The 22,460-nt window shown below is 41.3% G+C and overlaps 1 protein-coding gene across 4 annotated transcripts in view; it reads left to right on the forward strand.

Moving 5' to 3' along the window:
* The window catches only part of LOC309705975 (uncharacterized protein), a 44,662-nt gene extending 34,490 nt beyond the window's left edge, over window positions 1–10,172 (forward strand). For all 4 annotated transcript variants that reach the window (XM_082532104.1, XM_082532105.1, XM_082532103.1 and 1 more), the window contains 10 exons: window positions 260–449; window positions 536–627; window positions 726–958; window positions 1,173–1,409; window positions 1,490–1,564; window positions 2,161–2,377; window positions 4,232–4,440; window positions 5,424–5,496; window positions 7,832–7,949; window positions 9,471–10,172. In XM_082532104.1, the coding sequence (XP_082388230.1) occupies window positions 409–449; window positions 536–627; window positions 726–958; window positions 1,173–1,409; window positions 1,490–1,564; window positions 2,161–2,377; window positions 4,232–4,440; window positions 5,424–5,496; window positions 7,832–7,949; window positions 9,471–9,666 (1,491 nt within the window). In that variant the 5' untranslated portion in view covers window positions 260–408 and the 3' untranslated portion in view covers window positions 9,667–10,172. The remainder of the gene's footprint in view (window positions 1–259; window positions 450–535; window positions 628–725; window positions 959–1,172; window positions 1,410–1,489; window positions 1,565–2,160; window positions 2,378–4,231; window positions 4,441–5,423; window positions 5,497–7,831; window positions 7,950–9,470) is intronic.
* The last annotated feature ends 12,288 nt before the right edge of the window (window positions 10,173–22,460 follow it).

Genomic DNA, 22,460 nt, shown 5'->3' on the forward strand with positions numbered 1-22,460 from the left:
TTTCTTTAGTTATATTTATTATTTTTCTAACACAAAATGCTGAAAGTGAAAAAAACGTTTCTGTAAGGATAATGCATGAATAATGCATATTAGTCATTACCTCAATTTTCTGATATTCTTAAAACCAGCTGAATAATTTACTTGATATTAAACATCGACTCAGAGTTTCTGAGATGCATCATTTTACTGGAGCAGGAAATGACAATAAAACTAGAATGGAGACATCATTAAGTAACATTACATATGACATCCTCCCCAGTTCCTGACACCCCAGTGGAAGTCATTGTGGACCTTTTAACTAAAGCCCAGGACATAGCTGCATCCTGTGGGAATGTTCCAGAAGAGTTGACAAGCCACTTGCAGAAGGCTCTGGACATCGCCAGTGGCCTGGATGACTACCTGGAGAAAATGACCACACAGGAAAGTGAACAGCTTGCAGAACTTTTTAAGTAAGTCCTCACTTATAATCATAAAGCACAGCAAGCATTTGGTGTGTGAAATAAGCATTAACATATTCGATTACACTCCATTGTAGAAAGACTTTTTCTCATGACTGGGATCAAGTGCACAAGGAGGGCAAGACTATGTTCAAGCTTCCCAAGGAATGTATCACTGGACACGTTGAAGGTGGGACTTTCATACATGTGCTGCTTACACTATACCATTTTCTTTTTTACTGGTTTAGTCATATTGTGATAACATGATCTCTGATCTGTTTTTGGCAGGTCAAACGCTGAAGATGCTGATCCACATGAGTCAAGCAAAAAGGGTCCTAGAGATCGGGATGTTCACTGGCTATGGAGCTCTGTCGATGGCTGAAGCCCTACCAGAGGACGGGTGCTTAGTGGCCTGCGAGTTGGAGCCATACCTTAAAGAGTTTGCTCAGCCCATTTTTGATAAGTCTCCACATGGTAAAAAGATTAACGTCAAGACTGGAAATGCCATGGAGACACTAAAGGTGAATAAAAATCGATCAACTTTGGATCCTTTTGAAGGTCCAATGAACTGTTTTGCAAACTAAAAATACATTTAGGTAACACTTAGCCTTCACTGCGTGTCACATGCGTTCCATAATCAGAACAGTCCAAGGCTAACGCTGACCCTTTTTGTCAATAAGTGAACAAACTGTGGGTCATGGGGTCAGTTTTGTAATAACGTTGTCTCTGTTCCAGGAATTAGCCACCGCCGGTGAACAGTTCGACATGGTTTTCATCGATGCAGACAAAAACAACTACATCAACTACTACAAATTTATCATGGACAACAACATGCTCAGATTGCGAGGGGTCATATGTATCGATAACTCGCTGTTCAAAGCCAGGGTTTATCTTAATGAAACCACAGATAGCAATGGACTGGCCCTTCGCGAGTTCAACCAGTTTGTGTCTAATGACCCCCGAGTAGAGCAGGTGAGTTTCAGATGTTTTCGTGTTGCAGTCAGTTGTTTGTTGGTTAACCTTTATTCTAATAATGCCTCCTTGTTTGAAAGGTCATAGTCCCTTTAAGAGACGGCCTCACTCTTATCCGTCGGGTACCTCCGGCTGCTGAGTGCTTTCGGCATCAGGTACTGTTAACCTCCCTCAGTCACAGCTGATATACGTGCCTTCACTATTCACAGTATCAGCAATACTATAACATTAAATGCTAGATATAAACACCTCACAACTCAGGGATAAGCGGGATCCAAGTTTATCTCACCTACCAAGTAGTGATTTAATTCTTTTCATGACCCCATCAAAAGAAAGAGTTTACCATATAAACAATTCATCTCCCTCATCATGACACAAATGAATGAATGAAATGAAATGTTTGGGGCACTTATTCAGTGTGGTTAATTTTACTTACAGATGATCTAAAAGGTCTGTGTTGAGGTTTTTTCATACGGTGAAAAGTTAAATCCTATTTTAAAATATACCTGTTAGCACTTGTTAGCAGGAGCTTTTCTATGTTGATTTGTATCTGCTTACTTGTACTCCTTCTTTCACTGTGCCATTATTGATTCTATCTGTGGCTTCCCTGCAAAATCCTATTGATTTATGGATTACCACTTTGTAGTTCTGACTACGTTTTATTTACAGCATGTAATGATTGATGTGACGAGTTTCTCCAGGCATCATCATACTTACTGATCACATCTGCCTGTTTATTCTCGTTCATTAGTGTAAAATTACAGATGATGAGGTTTTCCGTGGGGTCACAGGGCGTTTCATCCTGGATCGAATGCGTCTTGACGGTAAGGTGGCCTATGTGACAGGCGCTGGACAAGGCATAGGCCGAGCATTCGCTCACGCTCTGGGTGAAGCTGGTGCAAAGGTGGCTGTGGTAGACCTGGATGGAGCAAAAGCTGAGACAGTCGTTGAGGAGCTCTTCCTTAAAGGTAACAAAAAACATACAAGGACTGACTTGAATGCCCTTTTTTTCACAGCCCATCCTAGTTTAGAGAATGGATTCCCAAAGTGGTCTGCAGCCTCCTGGTGGGCTATTAAGGTACTGCAGGTTGGCCCTGTGAAGTAGTGGTGTGCGGATCGATATTGACATACCGATTCCTCCGATACCAGTTATTTATGTTCTAGAATTGATTCTCAAATTAAAATATCAATATTTTAGTAATTTGGGGTAAATATGTAGTTTACCATTAACAGGAACACAGCAGAACTACTTCCTCTTCCGCCTTTCATAGTCATGTGCGAAATATGGCTGTATGAATGTGTCACAGCCCCTTGACGTGCACACTCACAACAATGGCTGAGCGTAACTGGAGTCATGTGTGGACGTATTTTACCTCCACAAACAGCCGAGACGCGGTTTGCGATAACTGTGGCAGACAGTGAGGTGTTGTGGCAACATCACTAACCTCGTCAAACACCTCAGAGTAAATCATGTCACAGAATATGATGAGCTTATGTTGAGGCAAATTGAAGGGGAGGAGAGGTGCTGCTAGGGCGAGACAGACGTCTCTCACGGAGTCCTTTAGTGCTGCAGGCAGGCAACGTGTTCAAATAGCGCACAACTTCAGGTTTTTTATTTCTATATGATAATTCTGCATTTTTAAGCAATAAGAACAAGTAGTCTGATGTTCTGTAATCATTATGAAGCTATGGTTGTTATATAGGCTAGGACTGAATGGTCAGTGTTCATACTGTAAGGATCATGGCATATGTCTGTATGTCTCCTTCTTAACTGGTGAGCCAATCAATGTGAGACTGTGATTATTAACATGTACAGGTTTCTGAAAATACTTTTATTACAAATCTAAATTCTTTGAATTTCTGTATATATTGTGTATATATATATATATATATTTTGTATACATTAAGTTAATTTCATCATCTCCCCCCCGCACTTGTGATTTTACATTCTCCATTTGTGTTTGTTTCATTGAATGGACGTCACTCACGTAACTTCAAGGTCAACAAAATTTATATCTGGGACAGAATTTAGGGATAGAGTCGCCACTAAATATGGAATGAAGTCCACTTACTAGGATGGCTTTAATCCACAACTCCTAAAACAGTGTGGTTCAGTTTTATTCTGTAATCAGTAATTAAGGAAAAAAAGTTACTGGTTACTTTCCTTTCTTTACTCACTTGATTGTTGTTATGGTTGTTGTTCTTAAGTTGTTCCTTTCCTTAAAACTTTCCTTAAAGTTAATAAGAAGAACTACATTACAACCCTGATTTAACATAACTTGCTCCTTTTTTTCGGACTGTTCACCCTGCTGTGACTCAATTGTTAAAGAAGTCCAAAGGAATGTGATGCTGAACAGCCTGGAGTCTCCCTGCTTTTGTTCGCTGCAATAGCCGAAATACTGCAGATGTCTTAAGATTGCTTGCGGTGCAGAGCAATAAGTTCAAAGACATCGATGACAGCCAGAAATTAAAATGAAAACCTGTAAGAGTCACAACAATATGTTGGCCTCAAAGTGGTGAAGCTGGCCTTAAACTGGAAAATCTGCTATGACAGCATCACTGTTGAATAGCACGCTTCAAACCGGGCTTTATTTGTGAGAAAACAAGCATGCCCTGCGTTTATTCATTCAAAATGAGTTTCACATTGTGAATTTTGTCATTAGTTTGTGTCTTGACCAGCAGATGGCAGCATACTAAAGGATAAAATGTTTGATCAAACGTGATCTCACTATATCCACATTACTTAGGGCATTACTTTTTGTGTCAAAGAATCTAAAATGCCGAATTTTCTCACAGTACACCCCTGTGTTACTTTCAAACAGGTATCAATGCCATTTCGATAACAGCTGACATCAGCAAGTCAGATGACGTCCAGAGGATGATCGACGCCATCGTTTCCAAATGGGGAGTGATCCACATTGGTTGTAACAATGCTGGCATCAACATGAACTCAGCCAGCGAAGACACCAGTCTAGAGGAGTGGGATAAAACCTTTAATGTGAACCTCAGGGGGACCTTCATGTGCTGTCAGGTGTGTGTCACCTCCCATCCTGTGCGAGGGTAGTGCAATAGCAGTAAATATTATCAAGTATTTTTCCAAGTGATTTGGTCCTAATTAGTTTTGTAAGAGATTCACTCACATACACCTCTGCTTTGATAAACACTGGGTAGGAAGACGTTTTGTAGCATACAAACGGGTTTTATGTTTACCAGAACTGCCAGAAAATGTACTTAACCACTGTAGCTTTCGCTCATCTCACTGCACTAATTTTATAGAGTTGGTTTATTTCCATTACAAATTAAAAACTAATCTATAAACAGAGACAAATTCAAAATGAATCGTGCACTTATTGATCAGTCAGATTCACTAATAGGAAAGTGTTTGAATGAACATGTTTACTGAAGCAAATCTAAAACAGAGCTGCCTCTATAGCAGCTGAAGACTTGACATACATAAATCACATTATCTGTCCTTTTGTGACGGGTCATGTTTTCTTGCTGTTTTTGAAGCTTAAGAAGGAAAAAATCCTGATTCTGCACACACAACGAGTACAGTTCATGCAAACACCCCATAGCTGAAACGTTATTTTCTGTTAAAATGAAAAATGCATCCATCAGTTTAATATATTTACAAATTATTCCCAGTTAAATATGAGTAAAAAAGAGCCAAACAGATTCTCGGTGACGTATTCCTTCAGCACTCTATTTCTGTCCAAACTAGTTAAGACTGTGACCTAATTAATGGTCCAACCAGCTTGAGCTCCTTTGTAGAAACTAAATTTAGTCCTAAATTATCGAGCTGCTGCGAGACATCTATATGTACAACCTACAACCCCCCCCCACGCCCACCCTTTTTTTTGTGCCGCTTTCAAATCCACACCAAACGTTTTCCCGTCTCCGACGATAAACTGCATGTTTTTGTGTTGATCTGTGCTCAGCTTTGGGCATGGCATATCAGGGCCTTAATAATAAGGTGTTTAACGTGTCTCTCGCCCCTCCGAATCCTTGCCTTAGGCAGCAGGTCGAGTGATGTTGAAGCAAGGGTACGGCAAGATTATCAACACAGCTTCCATGGCCAGTCTAATAGGTGAGTGATGATTCTATTTCCCCACTTTCTCTCTGGAGCCCCTCCATGTCTGCTTTTAATCTCTCCATTTGGCGTGGAGAGTTGGGCAGAGTGAAGGAGGGGGAGGAAGGGAGAGTTAAATACATTTGTGCTGTACAGCTATGTGGGTGAGTGCACATCGCATTAGATTTTCATCTTCAAACAAAGTCTTTTTTTTAGCAGTTTTCTTCGTTTATGAGAAACTTAAGGTGAGCCTTCACTTTTAAAACAGGATTAGGCAACTTTTAGCCCAGTTAAACAGTTCTATAGAGATGCATCCACCCCTGCATACAGTAGCAGTGTTGTGATTGCATCTCGCCGAGGCATTTTTGCATCATAATAAACATCCCCTCTCCGCGGAGCTGTCTGGAGGATGTGGAAGGCAACCTGAGGTCCAACTTGGGAGGGGAGGGTTCCTGTGCCGCGGCAAAACCCCAGCCTGTGCCAACGGCCTTGTTTGAACAGCAGAAGACACTTTTAGAGTTTAGTGGGAGCCTAGTAAAAGCCTTGTAATTCGCTGCACCGGTGTAATGTTCCTCCTCCAACAGGTTTCTCCAGAGGAACTGCAACACTTCATCAGCAGTATAGTCAAATCGCCAGTAAAGCGCCGTGCCATATGGACCCCAGTCCCGACTGCAGGGGCAATCTGTAAAACAGGAACATGCTGGTAAATAGAGGCCGGCATAAAGAAAATGATCAATTACTCGCATTACGCTCAGTCCTTCAGGAATTTACTTTATTGGTCTGGACATCTGTTATAATATTGTCATAATGTGTAATCAGATGGGACCTGTTCTAGCCAAGTGGACGACCAAAAAGCAGCCGTAAATGTCCAATTAAAATGCACAATGACAGCTTTTTGTCCATCTGCTGAATGGAATGTGCTCGTGGGCCTGCAAACACCCCCTCGACACACACACACAGACACTCTCTGAACATCAACAACTATTTTTTTCTGAATGACGGCCAGCAGCTCAAAGACACCCGGACAGGAAATATCTATCTTGATTTTTTTTTTTTCTTTTCTTTTTTGGTTTTGACCTTACTTGAGGGATTTGTGACTCTCGCACTCATACCTGCAGATCTGCCCTTCATAGAAATGGACATAACAACAGCAGCTGGGAAAAGAGTACATCATTTGAACTCCTTATCTGCTCAGAAGAATTCAAAATTTAAAAGGCGTGCCTGATAAAGAGCATGTTTTCTCCCACTTGCAACGGGCAATAAGTAGGGTGAATGTTAAAGAGGGCTTTGGAAAATGCTCTCCTTCTACTTCTTTTTCGCTTCTCTGGGGATTACTGCTCTTTAAGACGGCGAAAAACATCAATGCAGGTTTATTTAAAGGATGAAGGCATTTTCTGAATGGTATTTTGCGGCCGTATCATCAGGTCTTGAGCAAGGATTAGTGCTGTTAGGCATTTTGAGCTGTGTTTCCTGTCCTGATAAGTCGGATTTCACCTTCAATCTGCGTGTAAGCCCTGGGCTCGGCTCATCCTCGCCTGCTCCTCTGAGGTCCCAGCCTACCCTTATCCAGCCCAGCCCAACCCAACCTTACCTTCCTCTGCAATCTCGTCGCTGAACCCTGCTCATGGCTACCATCCTCCTGTCCCACCCTTTACTTGTTATTTCTTCAACACATCCCAGCTTTTACACCTACACTGCAAATTTTATTCCTCTTTGTCTTCTTTTTTCCAACATCCCTAAATTGCATGCAGGATGCTCCAGCCCTTTTCTCCTCAGGACCACTCTCTGTCTCTCCGCAGCTGGCTGGTATTTATCATCCCCGGTCTCACACTGAAGCCATTTGGCAGTCAGATCGGCGGGTGATGAGGTTAACTACTAAAGTTGTATGTAACTTGGAGCCTTCCTTGTGATGATTAATCAACCAGGAGAAAATGAGCCCCTGTCCCGGCATCCCATGCAGTGTGCAGCATCTGTGATGGTCAAGGCAAACAAATGGCTCCCTCCCTTTGTTGCTGAGGACAGAGCATAACTGGACATTATAAGCAATTAATTTTACCTAGCATCATCCACAGAGTCCCCAGCAGCTAATGGAAGAGCTTTTATGTAGTGTGCACAAGAAACCACAGGAACTGGAATGTGCACCGTAGAAGCTATTGGCCCGCTGTAAGAAGGAAACTCTTCAGTTAAGGCAAATGATAAAACAACAAGAGGCTTTAATAAGAATGTGAAAAGTGCATACCACTATTAATGATGCTGTAATTGTTGCCTTATTAAATGGCACGTGCCACTTCCCGAAATGGACAGCAGTGACTTTTTTCAGTAACTCATTTTCTTTCCACCCTTCACTGTCCAGTCCCCCATCCTCAGAAGCAGCTTTCATACAACACATCCAAGGCCGGTGTGGTCAAACTGACTCAGACTCTGGGCACTGAATGGGCCGACAGAGGAGTGCGCGTCAACTGCATCTCGCCGTAAGTACTGCCTATTTTTGGCCTTCCTCGTCTTCCTCCAAAACACAGCGGCCCACCTTTTGATTATAGCAAGCTGCGAAAGGAGGCAGTGATTAGCGCCGTTTTGCTTTCATATGAAGAGCTCCCGTTTGAGGGGGATGCACTAATTTAAGTCCTCAAACAATGCATCAGTGCTTAATTAGATGACGTCTTGAGGGATGAATCAACCAAACACTTGCTCTAATTGTTCTGTTCAATTAGGGAATCAAATTTGCAACCTCACTCCAAGTGTCGGCGCAACAATAGCGCCCTTGTTTGTATCTATTTGTCTGTGAAGCTGAGCAGTAGGAAGAAAAAGGAGGAGAACACAGGAAGGGGGCTGTTTGAATGTGTGTCGGGAGGGGAGGTAGGGGTGGTGGTTGAGGGGGCGGGGGGGTGTTAAGTGAAGCATCTCTTAGCCCCAGCCATCCCTGAGCAAATCCGTCCGGTGGCACCGGGCGAGCCGGGCCCAGTCACAGCCCCAGAACAAAGCCCTCACACACGCGCCACGCTCAGCTTTATTTATCGGCAGCTTGTTTGCTAATTTTCATTTGCAAAGAAGCAATTCGCTTCCCCCCCACCCTCGCTAACCGGGTGTCTCAATGGGCCGCTGATTTCTTTGAAGTGACAGTCGGTAAATATGCATAAAAAAGGGACACAATTAGCGCTCACGAGGTTGACTGGAGCCTGATTCCATTGGCAACTTTAGCCGCAGCGGTGATAAGCTGCATTATCTAGAAAATTGGCTGAGGGAAAACAGTACCTCTGATTGCCAGGAAAGGTTCCAGATAACAGGGCAGCTGAAGAGAAATATAATTGAGGTGGAATATGTTAACCAAGGTGTCACACGCTCCTTGGAAGTGCTAATTTAGCCAAATGTTGGAATTCCATATCAAGGCACCAGGATACATCGAACAATGATTCAGGCCTCATGGCTTTTAGTCACTGTCACAGCGATTGTGGGGAAAGTCAGAAGTCGTCTCGTATTAGGCGCAGGCGGGCATGTTGACATATTTATTCAAATGTAAGCTCTGTGATATTTGACTGTAGAGGAGTGGAGAGAATGGCATTTGTTGTGACACGGCGCTATTAGATGCCAGTGTGCAACCAGCAAACTAAAAGCAGCGGTTTTCTGATAAACTTCGCCTAAATACTGTCTCGGCATCAAAGTAGCACATTTCAATGGGGAAATATAATAAGTATTTAACCAAAGGCTATGTGCAAATTATACCACACGTCCCCTCGTACCCATGGGCTCTTCCAGAGATGTGCCAGTCATTAAAGTGCCACCCGTCCCACAGTAAATATCATCAGAGATGCCATGCCATGCCCTTTCTGCAAAGGATAATTGGGTTTATTTTTGTCACCAAAGTGGTGGCTCTGAAACAACGCTGTCACTCCTGGCTCTGAACTGTGATGTCTTCTGATTTCATTGTGTGTGTCTGTGTGTGTGTGCTTTTCCCTCCTCTTTCGCTCTCTCACTTTGTCTGCTTCTCTTTTCAGGGGGATTGTTGACACCCCTCTCATCCACTCGGAGAGTCTGAGGCCTCTGGTGCAGCGCTGGCTGTCAGATATTCCTGCTGGTAGACTGGCTCAAGTGACAGACCTGCAAGCTGCAGTGGTCTACTTGGCATCTGATGCCTCTGACTACATGACAGGGCATAACTTAGTCATAGAAGGTGGGCAAAGTCTGTGGTAGAAGGGTTAGATGAAGAGATGAAAACTTTCCTCCCCCCTCTTCTTCATTCTCCAGGGATTAAAAATAGGTGGCATTCATATTATGTCCCTTTGAGACTTGAACAGTAATATCAGTTTAAATGAAACTGCAGTTTCTGGACAGGTGAGATCAGTTTTGGGAGTTTGGGTTTTTTTTTCTCTGTGCAGACTGTAGGCTTAGTTCAATGTCCGGTGTGGTACAACAGCAGAAAATGTTTTACTGAAAGGAAAATAAAGCAACAATGTTAAATACAGGAAAGAGTTATAAACATTTTTTTTATTACCAATTCTTTTAGCAGGAAAGTACCAAGCGTTACTTTCAATTGAGACCAAATTATCACAGTTTCTTTTTTGTTACAGTGTTTTATTCCCTGGATGCTGCTTAAACATACTGATGACTGTGACTGTAACACTTTATTGTATCTGCTCCAACACAAACACAGATAAATGCTGTCAAAAATACAAATGGGTAATAAAAAGTAAAAAGGTTTTGTATTGTAATGAACTGGGGGAAGTTATCCTTGCATGTTAAAGTGAAAGACTGTGTGTGACTGTTTTTTTCCCTCTCATTAGCTGCTGTTGAGTGCTGTGTACAACAATTAGTCCCAATATTAAAACCACTGACATGTGAAATGAATAATATTGATCATGTGTTTGCCGGCATCCTGGTGTCCCTGAACGCGGCTGGCTCTTCCCCATAGATGTGCCACAACGCAAAAATTGTTCAGGGACAAGAATGTGACAAAAACTCCTAAGGCGCTGACCTGACCTATTTGTCTATTAGGCAAATAGGAACAAGCTTGATCCACAGAGGCTGCTACCTTAAAGACCCAAAGGATCAGCTGCCACCACCCTGGCACCCAAAGCCACATGCCCTGGTGCGCTGTTTGGTATGACAAAGAAGACCTGCATAACAGGTAGTTTTGATGTTTTTGCCGACAGCACCAGTAAACTGATATATTTTGTGAATTCTTAAAAACTTCAGAAATTTGCTCCTACACGTTTGCTTCATCGGTGACCAGTCACACCAGTGTGGGAGTGTTCTTGCACGTCTTGCACCTCGCTCTATTTCGCCTAGGACTCGTGCACCCAGCATGATGGACCGAGCAGTCACCAGTCCGCTTCTCTCTACCTCTTTCTTGCCAAATGGTCCCCAGAAGTGGTACTTGTGAGAACCATCTTAATTGCTCCATTAACTGTTTGTGTGCTGAAAAACAATACTTAAAGGAGAGGTTAGCAGAGGAGGTGACCCTGGTTGCCGCAATTACATGAAAAGTAGTGGCCAATTAGCGCTCTCTGCAATGTGACACTGTTGCTGTTTGTGTGAGCAACTTCAAGTTCTCACTGTTAGTGACCAATCTCTGATTTCCATAATTGTGAGATTGGTCATTAATCGGAATGGCTCGTGAGAGGATCCCATTAAGATATGGAGTGAGATCTGATCATCTCCTCTCTCTTCTGTATTTATCTCCAGCTGCATTGGCACATTGGAAATTATTGGGATTCTTATCCTCGTATTTTCTGGTGAAATATCAAACTTTGGCTCAGCATCTGGAGGTGAGACTTTGTAGAATTTGTTCACGAGTTTGTCCTTTGTAGGACTGTTTCACTGTTTTGCCACTGAGGGGCAGCATAGAGTCAGGTGCAGCACTGATGCAAGGACAAAAACTTACAACAAGGGGTTGTCACATTATTTGCTATCATCTAAAGATAATAACAGCGAGCTGCTACATGTATGTGGGCAGATTATTGCAAGAAGACCTCTCCAATTCTAGTATGCAAACAGCTCAATGTGACAGTCAAAGAAAAACTGAATAAATACTCATATATCTTTAATTAAATGTGGTGTGATAGTGGACGGTTACATTTCAAATGCATTAAAAATGTAATCATGTCCAGCTGTTGAGAGATTCAGATAATTGTTACAAGTTACGTGAAGTGGAAAGGCGATAGAACAAAACGGTTGGAAGGTGCAGTATCTGTTTGCATCTGCAAATCTTTACTTAACACAAGCAAGATTGAATTTAAAAATCTCAAGTTTTAGCTTGGTTTTTTTTTTTCAAGTTAACTAAAGTTGAAGATGAGACATATTCCAGGAGAATTTTAAATCAAAACATCCCACCAGAAAGCAAAAATAATCTGCTTTTTCCAGCCAGTCTCTGTCATCATTTAGTGGCAGTGTATAAACTGTTGTTTTTCCGTCATGTTTTGCACCACATTAAACTGTTTCAGAGTCCTCTTGGAGAGGTCTTGTTTTCCTTTACAATTGCAGCCAAAAGAGCTAAATCCATAATTTGAGCAGCAAAACATGATCCCTTTGAATGCCATAGCCTGCTTCATGAGGTGTAAGTGATCTTGAATCCATTATTTATGACCTCCTTTTGGTACCATTACACTGAAGAGTGGGACCCCATTGTACACAGCACTGTTGTGCTAAACACTTCTCCAGCAACAAAAAAGGCACTTGCGCTCTCGCACTTCAAATCAACTTTGATTAATGCTCCGCTCTGTCACGGCATGCAACATTTTACAGCGGCAGCCGTTCAGTGGGAGACCTGGGTCGATCTTGAACAACACCATGAGGCAGTATGAGTTGCTGAGCAGACTGTGTCCTGGTGACAAGAGGGCCCAAGGGTTTATGGATGACATATTAACATTCGACAATATCAATACAGTTTTATTGATGGATTATAGCGTCCTGTTACATACCCACTCAGTGAAGTGTTCAAAGATGAAATGTTACCCCTTATAAATTGAGTTGTTCTCCCCCCTTATGCTTTTATCAGAGATAGGACTGTGCAACAAAAAAAGTCAACATTTATCTCGTTATAAAGGCTAGGAGTGCTGTGCAAACTTTAAACTTAATGACCCCTAACAATTTAATTGGACTGATTAAATGATGGAAGGTGCTAATGCTTACTGCAGTCAAAATATTCAGCAATTCTGATTCAAAATACATGTGAAAATTAAAATTTTGTGGTTCTTATTAACACTTGAAATGCTATATAAATGACACTCAGTTTTTAAGTATAAAGTTGAGAAAATGTCTTCAGTTGTAAATGAAGTAGACACAGTACCTTCCATATCTGTAAGAAAGATTTTCTTTAGAAATTGGTAATTAGCATTAGTTAACTTCAGTTTTACACAACCACTTATCATATTTACATTTATTTATTTTTAATCATTTAGCAAACAAAATATAACACTGATAAAATAAGTAGTGTGATACTGTTGGGCGTTTTGTTAGGTCCAGACAAAGCTAAAGCTATCTTTGTGAAGTGCAAAGCTAATTGTCTGCTAGCATAAACTGTTAGTAAAAGGTGAACCATTGGTACCATTACACTGAAGAGTGGGTCCCTATTGTAAATTTTCAGCAAATATTTAGTATATTCAGCAGACAAAGCTAAAGCTATCTTTGTGAAGCGCAAAGCTAACTGTCTGCTAGCATAAACTGCTCGTAAAAAGTTGAAGCCACAGTGATCTTGTTGTGAAGTTCCTATTTTTTCTGTAGAAATTTTGTTTTTCAAGCTGATTGCCACTGCCATCTTAGCATGTAGAAAATAGAAATCAGACAAGAAAAGAAGAAAAAAGACACCTAAGCATGTGAGCTGCCTGACTGGAGTGACTTAAGCCCAGTACACTGACCCAAAACCATACCTTGCTTTACTGTTCTATTTTCACATAATAGGAATCATAATTTATGAAATAAACACCATATTGTATTCAGTTCACTTGAAGCTAGTAAATGAGACCATAATCTTATCAACAAAACATTTATTGAGATTTTTGATGTTAGGTTTTTGCTAAGATCATAAAGCAAGTGAGCCAGGTTAGAGTTTGATTCAACTGGACTTTTATTGCCACCACAGAAGACACCTTGTGTTCGCCAGGAGAGAAAGAATGCAGTTTTAAGGCAATTCCACATTGGCTTCACTTTTTAGACCTGAAAATTATCTTTTATATAGTCTGTGGCTTACTAGCGCTATTTAGCATACACGCATGGGAGTGCTTTTGACCTTCTCGTATAAGTGTCTGCCAAGAAGCGAAAGCACTTTCCTCAAACTGTCAGAGTGTTTCTATTCAAAACAAAAATTACAACGAAGAAAAAAAACTAGATTATTACAAAGCTCATATCTTTTTAATTAAGTTAACTTTCTTTTACAAAAGCATGGGCGCCTACTAGTAGCTGCTGTTTCATTTTGATCACGAAGGGTTGCATCAAGTTTGATTAGCTCTTTGTGTTCTCTCGTGATTGTGTGTGTTGCACTTGACTCGCTGAACGCACTGGATCATTGTCTAGCAACGTTTGTTGGCTCATGTGTTATTCATTGAAAAGCTGTTTTGCTGTTTGCTCTCTGCATGCTACCTGCCGACTTCACATGGGGTCACTTTAACTGGCTGCTGTGTGTGTACTCAGAAGGATTGCCAATAAATAAAAGTGAGGCATTATTATATCGTATTTCATTTGAATGCTTGCGGGGAGACTTGCTCAATCACTATTTATTAAGAACCTTTTACCAAAATCATGTTTCACATACTTCTGTTCTGTTTGGTTGTAGCAGCTTGGCTTAAAAAACATGGGATTTTTCATATTCAGATCAAGTATTTCATAATTAAATCAAAACATACCTGAGGTGTTTTTCTTTCATTATGACTGTGATAACACAGATGTGCTCCCACTGCTTTAACAAAAACAAGTCTGCTTTTTTGCTCTAACATTTGACAGTTTATTTCATCATTTGTATTTGTTTCCTACGCATGCATTTACCCAACATCGTTATAGTCTTTTTTGTTTTTTTAAAGATGCTTCCTAAGACGACTCGAGGTGTCTAAAAACAATTCAAAACGTCCACATCCTGTCTCCACATCGTAAATATATCAGGCTTTTATTCAACATTAATACTGGGGAAACATTGCACTCTGAGTTCTCTAATTACAATGCAGCTAATGTATTATTTTCTCCCCATGTGGGATTACTTTCATCTTTCCCATTAAGATGCACATTTTGTTTGGATACTCAAATTACAAACCCCATATTAAATCTGACTGTGCAAAAGGCATTGATCATAGCCCCGATAGCTGCACTCCAACTTTGATTTAATTTGCACTTCCATTAATATCTATGAGACGTCCGATTGTCGTCTTGGGCATATTGATGGTATTGTAAGCCCTGCCTTCATATAATGTTCCCCAGCGGCAATGAGGAAATGTTACAGAGAATTAGGCCGAGAAGCAGGCTCAGTGGAACTGGCACTGCAGTCGGAAATTCATTATCCTAATAAATAGAGGGGGAAAAAAGCAAGAATCTTAAAAGAAATTTCTCTAGCCCCTTCTCTCTGCTGCCACAAAAACACACACACAAAAAAACCTCGGCTTTGGCTTGAGAGCAGATGGCTGTAACTTAGGTGCTTCCTATTATTGCTGCTTGTGCACCCCAGAGTCTTCCTGGGACAGTGAAGAGTCTTTAAGATGATTCAACAGTGAAGCAGCCGCTCACTGCCTGTCCATCGCAAGGCTTTATGTCTACATATTGAGGTGTTTGCATGTACTGTATCTGGCTGTATTACGGTAATATGAATGCAGTCTAAATCTCATTAAAATCTTCCCAACTCGAATGAATCATTTAAAGAGAATATAATACAACTTCAGTAGCAGACTCAGCTAGATAAGTGACAAGCCATGCTGATTTCTTATGTTGATTAATGAAGTGCCAGCTGAGTATATGTACTGTTCCCTTCCTTTGTTGAAGCATTGACACGCTGTTTTCTACAGGGAAAACAGTACTGGAGCCAAGAGACGTGAGTTATGCTGTAATTAATGCAATCATGAAGATGAAAATAGCTGTTGTTGCATCTAGAAAACGACAATGAAGAGCGTGTGAACTGGAGAGGAGGAAGATTCATTGTTAGGCGACCGCGTTCAGAGACTGTGCCAGTCCTCTGAGGCCCCTCTCTGAGGCTCGACAGTGTATCTTTCTGTTAGCGGCGTATAGGAAACAAATGTTTTACTGCATCTTTCCCTGTCTGGAGTGCGGCTTTTATTCAAAACATCTGCGAGCTTTTTTTTTTTTTTTCTTTCAGAGGACAGCACACTTTCCCTTTTTGTTTTGAAAAAGAGGCAGGGCTCCGCTTCTCTTACGATTCTGCCAGAGTGATTCATTTACAGGTCATTAAAAAAAACCCGTCTTTTGAAAGCATTGGGCTGCTCAGGTGGCGAAGCCTGTGCAGGGGAGACATGTCGTAAATAAAGGCAGCTACATTTCAAATGCCATAAATAGGGGACACCTAAGGACCTTGCATGATTGCAGACATCTAATCATTTAATTTATGCGTGTCTAAAGGAGCCCTCATTAACATTCAAGTAGCACTCATCTGTCTAGCGGGATCATTCCGAAGGCTGCATCACTCTCAGATGGAACGTATCTATTTGGGCAACACAGCATGGCTACACACTCAGCAAGCACCTTCTCACGTTCTCCCTCAATGTCACCAGAGACACAGCATGTAGCTCTCATAACTTACATTGTGTGATTTGTGATCCAGTGATTGTGTTGCTGTTAATATGGGACCCTTTGACAAAGTTAAAGCCATATTCTCGAGGTCACAGTACAGTGTGTGCAACGCTTCTGACTGTTTTGCAGCAAATTATTTAACCCTTTCTTGATGAAGCCTGGACAAAAGGTGAGCCTTGGCTTGTATTTGCAGACGATCATCAGCAACCTTTTGATATAGACAACTGAAGCCTGTGATGTTTATTTTTGAAGACTGTCTGAAGTCTTTGTTAGCACTGCGATACAGTAACACACCTCAGTGTCTGCACGGCAGACGCATGCATGACAGAAATTCAATAATAATTGGCGTGGATTGCTCTTGACACGTGCTGGTTGCTGACAGCTGCTTTGTTCTATGGTCAGATTTCATATTTAACACATCAAAGAGTTGGGATACTTCACACTCTGCTAAGGACCGATAGCAGGTCTGACACGTTGCTGCTAAGAAAGGAGAGCCTTGGTCTTTCTCTGGTGGAGAATAAAGTCAAGTTGCATTCAGCGTTCCTTTTTTCACTTTCTTACCTGATAAATTAAGTTATACGCAGCCAATTTTTACGAGGAACGCAGTAAGCATCATCGAGGTGTGAAGAGTCGTGTTTACAGCGATAATGAAAGAATATTGGCATGAAACTTCTGCAACATGAAAGCTATTTACAAGTCTCTTGCATGAGTAATCTGTAAGCCTGTATGATATGAATGACTTTGCACATAGATGAGTTTTAACACTAGGACTACGACAAAGGGAAAGACTGGTGGTTTGCCAAACACTGCTCCAAAAAAGGAAGTAACTTCGTCAACACATAAAGCTAGTATGAACGAGCTATTGGAATGGCTGTTTTCTTTTAATATATATTCAGACTAGCTGCTACCTTTTGCGTTAACGTTTATCATGTTCTTTGTGTAGGCTACTGTGCTAGTATTTTCCTCCCTATACCTAATTACTGGTTGTGCCACCTTTGGAAGCAAGAACTGCAATTAAAGGTTTGCGATAATTGACAAGCAGTCTTTCACATTCCTTCTTTGCAAAATCATTTTAATTGAGCAACGTTGGTTGGTTTTTGAATGTGAATAGCCATAACTCACTCAAGGCATTCAAAGGTGGACTTGCTGGTGTGGCTCATATCGTTGTTCTCCTGCGTAACCCAGGTGTGCTCAAGCTTCAGGGCACAAACCCAAGACCACAAAATCTCTTTTACAATTTTCGAGTAGAGAGCAGAATTCATGGTTCTCTCAGTCAAATTGTCCAGGTCCTGAAGCACCAAAGCAACCATAGACCGTTTAACTGTTGTTGTTGTTGTTTTTTTAAAATCCTGTGTTCGTTTTAACGGGATTCAAACCTTCCAAAAGGTTCAAATTTTTGTCTGATCAGTCCACAGAATATATTTCCAAAAGTCTTAGGGATTATCAAGATGGTTTTTGGCAGATGTGAGACAAGCCTCTGTGTTGTTTTTGGTCAGCAGTGGTTTTCTCCCTGGACCTCCAATGGATTCCATTTTTGCCAGTATATAGTTTAATAATAATATAGTGTATTGGCTAATAATGTGCTTTGTGAACACAAACAAAATTACAACCACATCAATATATATAGCTACTGTGCATTCCTGTGTCATTGAATTGAGGGTACAAATGGTTTCCTGAATGAGAATATTCATGTAAAAATTCTGTCTGCAAAAATTTTGTATGAAGTGCTGACTTGTTGACATCATATGAGTAGAAATTTGGCAGGTGAAAGTAACAGTTTGGCTGATAGCTGGCCATTTTTAATTAACAGTACAAATATGTGGCATTTTCTTTTAATTGCTTGATAAAATTGAATTTTAATATGGTGTTAGGTCCTAACCTTTGTCTTGTAGAGCTACCACAGTTACCTAGACTAGTTAGAAGTAGTAGCAGTAGCTAACTGTGATACAAAGGTAGAGAGGTAAGTCTGTAATGATTTATTATGTACTGAAAACTGCAGTAGACACATTGTTTAAGTATAAAATACATCTTTGTTATGCTCATGGCTTTTTTACATATTTCTATTCAAAAATTCAAAAGCACATGACCACCAAGTCAGAGGAACAACTTCCCAACTTGGGGCCATCCAAGGCACACAGGAATGCACATGATTATACTGCTCATGCCTCTTTTCCCCACTGCTAGTTTAGACATGACTGAGGTAGCTACAACTCCATGTTTCCTTAATAGAATTGGCCTTAAGGGCCAGCAGGGGGCAACTGGTTTGACTTGTATGGAAGGTTATGACAAAATTAACTTACTTCTCAATTGTTTTATTTCTTCAGTAAATGCTTTCGTAAAGAGTTCATGGTCTTAAACAGTACTGGTCATTTTTAGTTCAGACTATAAAGCAGGGTATGATATAGCATTTAGCTAGCCTGTGAGCTACCATGTGACTCAGATACACCATTATTCCTGATCTACAATTTCAAATTATACATTACAAATATCAGTGGAGATCTGAATGAGACTTAGTGTGGATGACAGCCTTGAAGTTAAGTTGGCAAAAAAACAGATGTAAGGAAACAACACTAACGCAAGCTGCAATTGTTGGCAAGTCCAGTTAACTACTAAAACAATAAGCAAACACTGTATTCTAGGATTAGAAGTGGCATATAATTTATAAAACAAATTGGATTACAGGTTTAATAAAGGAAGGGAAGAAAATTTACGCTAACCTCAGCCCATGCTACCTGACAGAGTGTGACATCAGGGATGGTATTCCTTCTTCTAGCAGTCGTTCTCTAGTAATGTTAGAAATGCAAAAGGTGGTTGTGTTAATGAGTCCTTTTCAAACATTTAGAAGATCAAAAGGAGACCGTTTTTCTTTTTACTTATGGAGATTTTATAGCAGTGTCTTAATTAGCTAGCTTAGGAGCTGATAGCGTCCCTTGTTAGGAAGCTAACTAATCTGTAGCTGTGTCTAAAAATCAGGACGATTTGTGGCATGCCATGAAAACAAGAAGAAGCCCATCTCAGGTAATGTCATTAGGTTTTAGTGTACACTCAGAAGGCCTGGAGGAAAGTGGAAGTATTTTAGGGCAATGTGTTAAGACCCCTCATCTGCCCAGGAGACCTGCAACACCGCCACTTTATAAGGCAAGGCAAAGCAAGGTGGGGGCTTTTTAATGACTTTGAGTTAAACGCCACATTTTAACCGATGCACAAGGAGTGAGAGAGGCATGCTCCTCTCTATAGGCAGTATCCAGCAGCATTTTGATGTCTCTAACAAGAACACAATAAATTGTTCCTCATTATTCAGTAATTAACTCCAATGCGCCGGGTCCCCATCCCCCTGTGCCACGCTCTAAATCACCACCCTCCTCTCCTCTTCTCCTCCTGCTACACAGCTCTTTAATTTCCTCTATGCTGTGGGGGGTGGGGGTAAGAGAAGGTGGAGGAGAAGGTTGGGGGGGTGGGCACACAGCTTGATGCACTCCATCATTCCCTTGCCACCCTCCAGTCACCTCTTCGCCCTATCCTTGCCACAGCCTCCCCCTCCCCATGCCTGCTCCTCATCACTGTGTGCTCTCCCTGCAGGATTCCACCTGCTTAAAAGAGGAGGAGGTCACCTGAGCCGCGACAACAAGCTCCAGTCACGTTTGACACGCGGAGACGTTACCGTCTTGCACTATCGAGGCATCAAAACTCGCCCCCCGGCTCAACTCGTTGTCTTTTTCGGGGGCTTTCCTCTTCCTCCCCTGCTCTTAATTGTTAAAATGAGGTCATTAATTGCAGGCTGAGTCAAATCACCTGTCATTTCAGCTGGGAATCATCCACTGATTGAAAGGTATCATAAAAGCCTGCCCAGGGCCTGGTTTTTGCTGTGCCTGCTGGGAGATTCCTTTGTGTCTTGACGATCTCCGCCCATGGGCCCACAACTCACTTTACTTTCTGTGGCGGAGATTAGGCGGGTAGTCTTGGGTGACACACATCCACACACTTGGCCCAAATATAGATTCAAGGCAGTCAGTAGTGTCAGGCGCAATTCCTGGAGGATGTTGTGGGGAGTGTTCGTTTTCTGCTGTACTATTAACGCCCTGACCTAATTGAGGAGGATGCTCACATACGCCACTTCCCTATATGCAAGCGAGGTCAGGTTCATTCGAGGGGGTAATTGTGAAATTGGCATGTAAACTAGGACAATAGAACAAATGAGGACAGATGACAAATTCTTTGATTGATTTTTATTACGTTTAGACGAGCTCGCGCTATTTTATCAGAGCAGTCCAACAAAGAAAGGAAATGTATGAACTTGATTATGTTTCGAGATTGTCTTCCAGCGTCGTAATTCATAGACGCTCAAAAGTTATTTTCTTGGGCATTATGGTATTTTTCTGCATCATGGGTGGAACTGAAAAAGAGGCTTATAAAAAACACATTTCTGCAGTGATGTCAACTTAAATGAACCCAAACATTCTTCACCTCATGACAGCTACACAGCACACTGTAAGGTACAGAAGGCAGTACTCTCGCCCACTTAAAAATGCTCCATTTGCTTAAGAAAATCATGGAAAATGTTGGCGATATTAACACAGAAAGACCATTAGAAAAACAGATCTAAATTATTCTGAAGGCACAATGCTGCAGAAAGCATCGGGACCCCCGTTTTCCACATGGACTTAATCTTGAAGAACGCCACATAAGATGCTGACAAACCCGCTGTTTGAAATAAAAACCCTCTAAACACATGGCATTAATATTTAATGGTGCTGCTTCCTCAGGAGGCCACTCTGGGCTGCAGCGCTGTGTCTGAAGGGAGATGGTATTAGTGCTGTGTGCTCAGGAGGAAGAGCAGCTTCACACTAATGAAGCGATCAGGGCCCGAACTCTGCGAAGAAACCTCATATCCGATTAGTGAGCAGAGATGCATGTAAACATGGCGAAGCAGCACGCGATTAGATCACTTTGCTAATGCGAGTCTTGTGTCACTAAACACAACAGCAGAGCGGCACGCGGCGTTTGAAGTGTTTTGTTAGCAACAACCCATTTCACATTTAATCATTTCAGCATTTCTGTTTCTTTTTGACCCTCTTCCCAGCTGTTTTGATTTAAGCCAGGAACTAGAGGAGCACTATGCAAGCTAATGGGTTAACAGTATCCTCTGAGTGACCATTAAGGTGCACGCATGTGTTGCGCAGCAGTGAAAACCACCTGACCTTGTCCACATCCGCTCGGCCGGGATGGGACGGCATTTGAACCTGGCCAGTAAAGGACAGGCCATTTGGATGTTATTAAAAAACATTAGAGTTCCTAAAGCCCGCGCAACTCCCAGAGCCATCAGGTAATTTGAAAGAGATCCAGTGAGTTTAAGATGTGCAGATGTTTTCGCTTTAAAACTGGCATCTGTTTATGCAGACGCGCTTTATGTTAGAAAAGCCACAAAGGACCTCCAATAGGTTTTATGGAGCAGTATGAGCTAGAGCACTCAGCTCTGTAATTGTGCTGCACCAGGTAATGAGAAAATTGGTCACAAGCAGTGCTCCCTGTAGATGTAACCCGCAACATGCAATTTTGCACAGCATGTGCAGTATCTACTTTTATTTGTCTGCGCGGTGCCGTCTGAGGCCCTGCGCAGCTTTTAGGAGGTCAAACATAGTCACATGGTTTAGAGCCTAATTCTCATCAGAGGACTTATTCTATCTAAAAATACAACACATTTGAGCTTTAAACAAAACCTTACAAGGAGAGCGCATGAAACGGGTGATGAAAAGTTTTTCTTCTTTTTTTTTAGATTTGTGGCACAGGAATATAAATGCAAGCAGTATCATGTAAATAAAGGAGCAACATTTAATTCCCTTTTCTTTAAAAAAAAAAAAAAAAAAAAAAGCTCCTTTTCGTCATGTCTTAGCATTCAATTCCAAAAAATAAAAAATGAAATAAAAAATTTCTGGAACATTTTCAAAGTGTTTCAGTCTGGTTTTGCAAACATAAAACAGCCTCCCGGAGGTGCAGATGATTTGCGGATGAATGCACACTAATCCTTGTTTGTACTCTGCGACTAAAGAACAACTTTCAGCAAAACAATTAAACTATCATATTAAAAAAAAGAAATCTGGAGGATTTGTGTTATTATCTGTGTAGTTTCTCTGACCTGGTTTTAATATTACCAGTCAATCAAGTCTTGGCTTCTATGAAGAGTAGTGTTCCTATGCTACTTTAATCTTATTGACCAATACTGTACCTAACACATCGTTAGCAATGTCATGGGTACAGCTTTAATTCAT

Source organism: Aulonocara stuartgranti (assembly GCF_965226115.1).
Source record: "Aulonocara stuartgranti genome assembly, chromosome: 5".
Lineage (NCBI taxonomy): Eukaryota > Metazoa > Chordata > Actinopteri > Cichliformes > Cichlidae > Aulonocara > Aulonocara stuartgranti.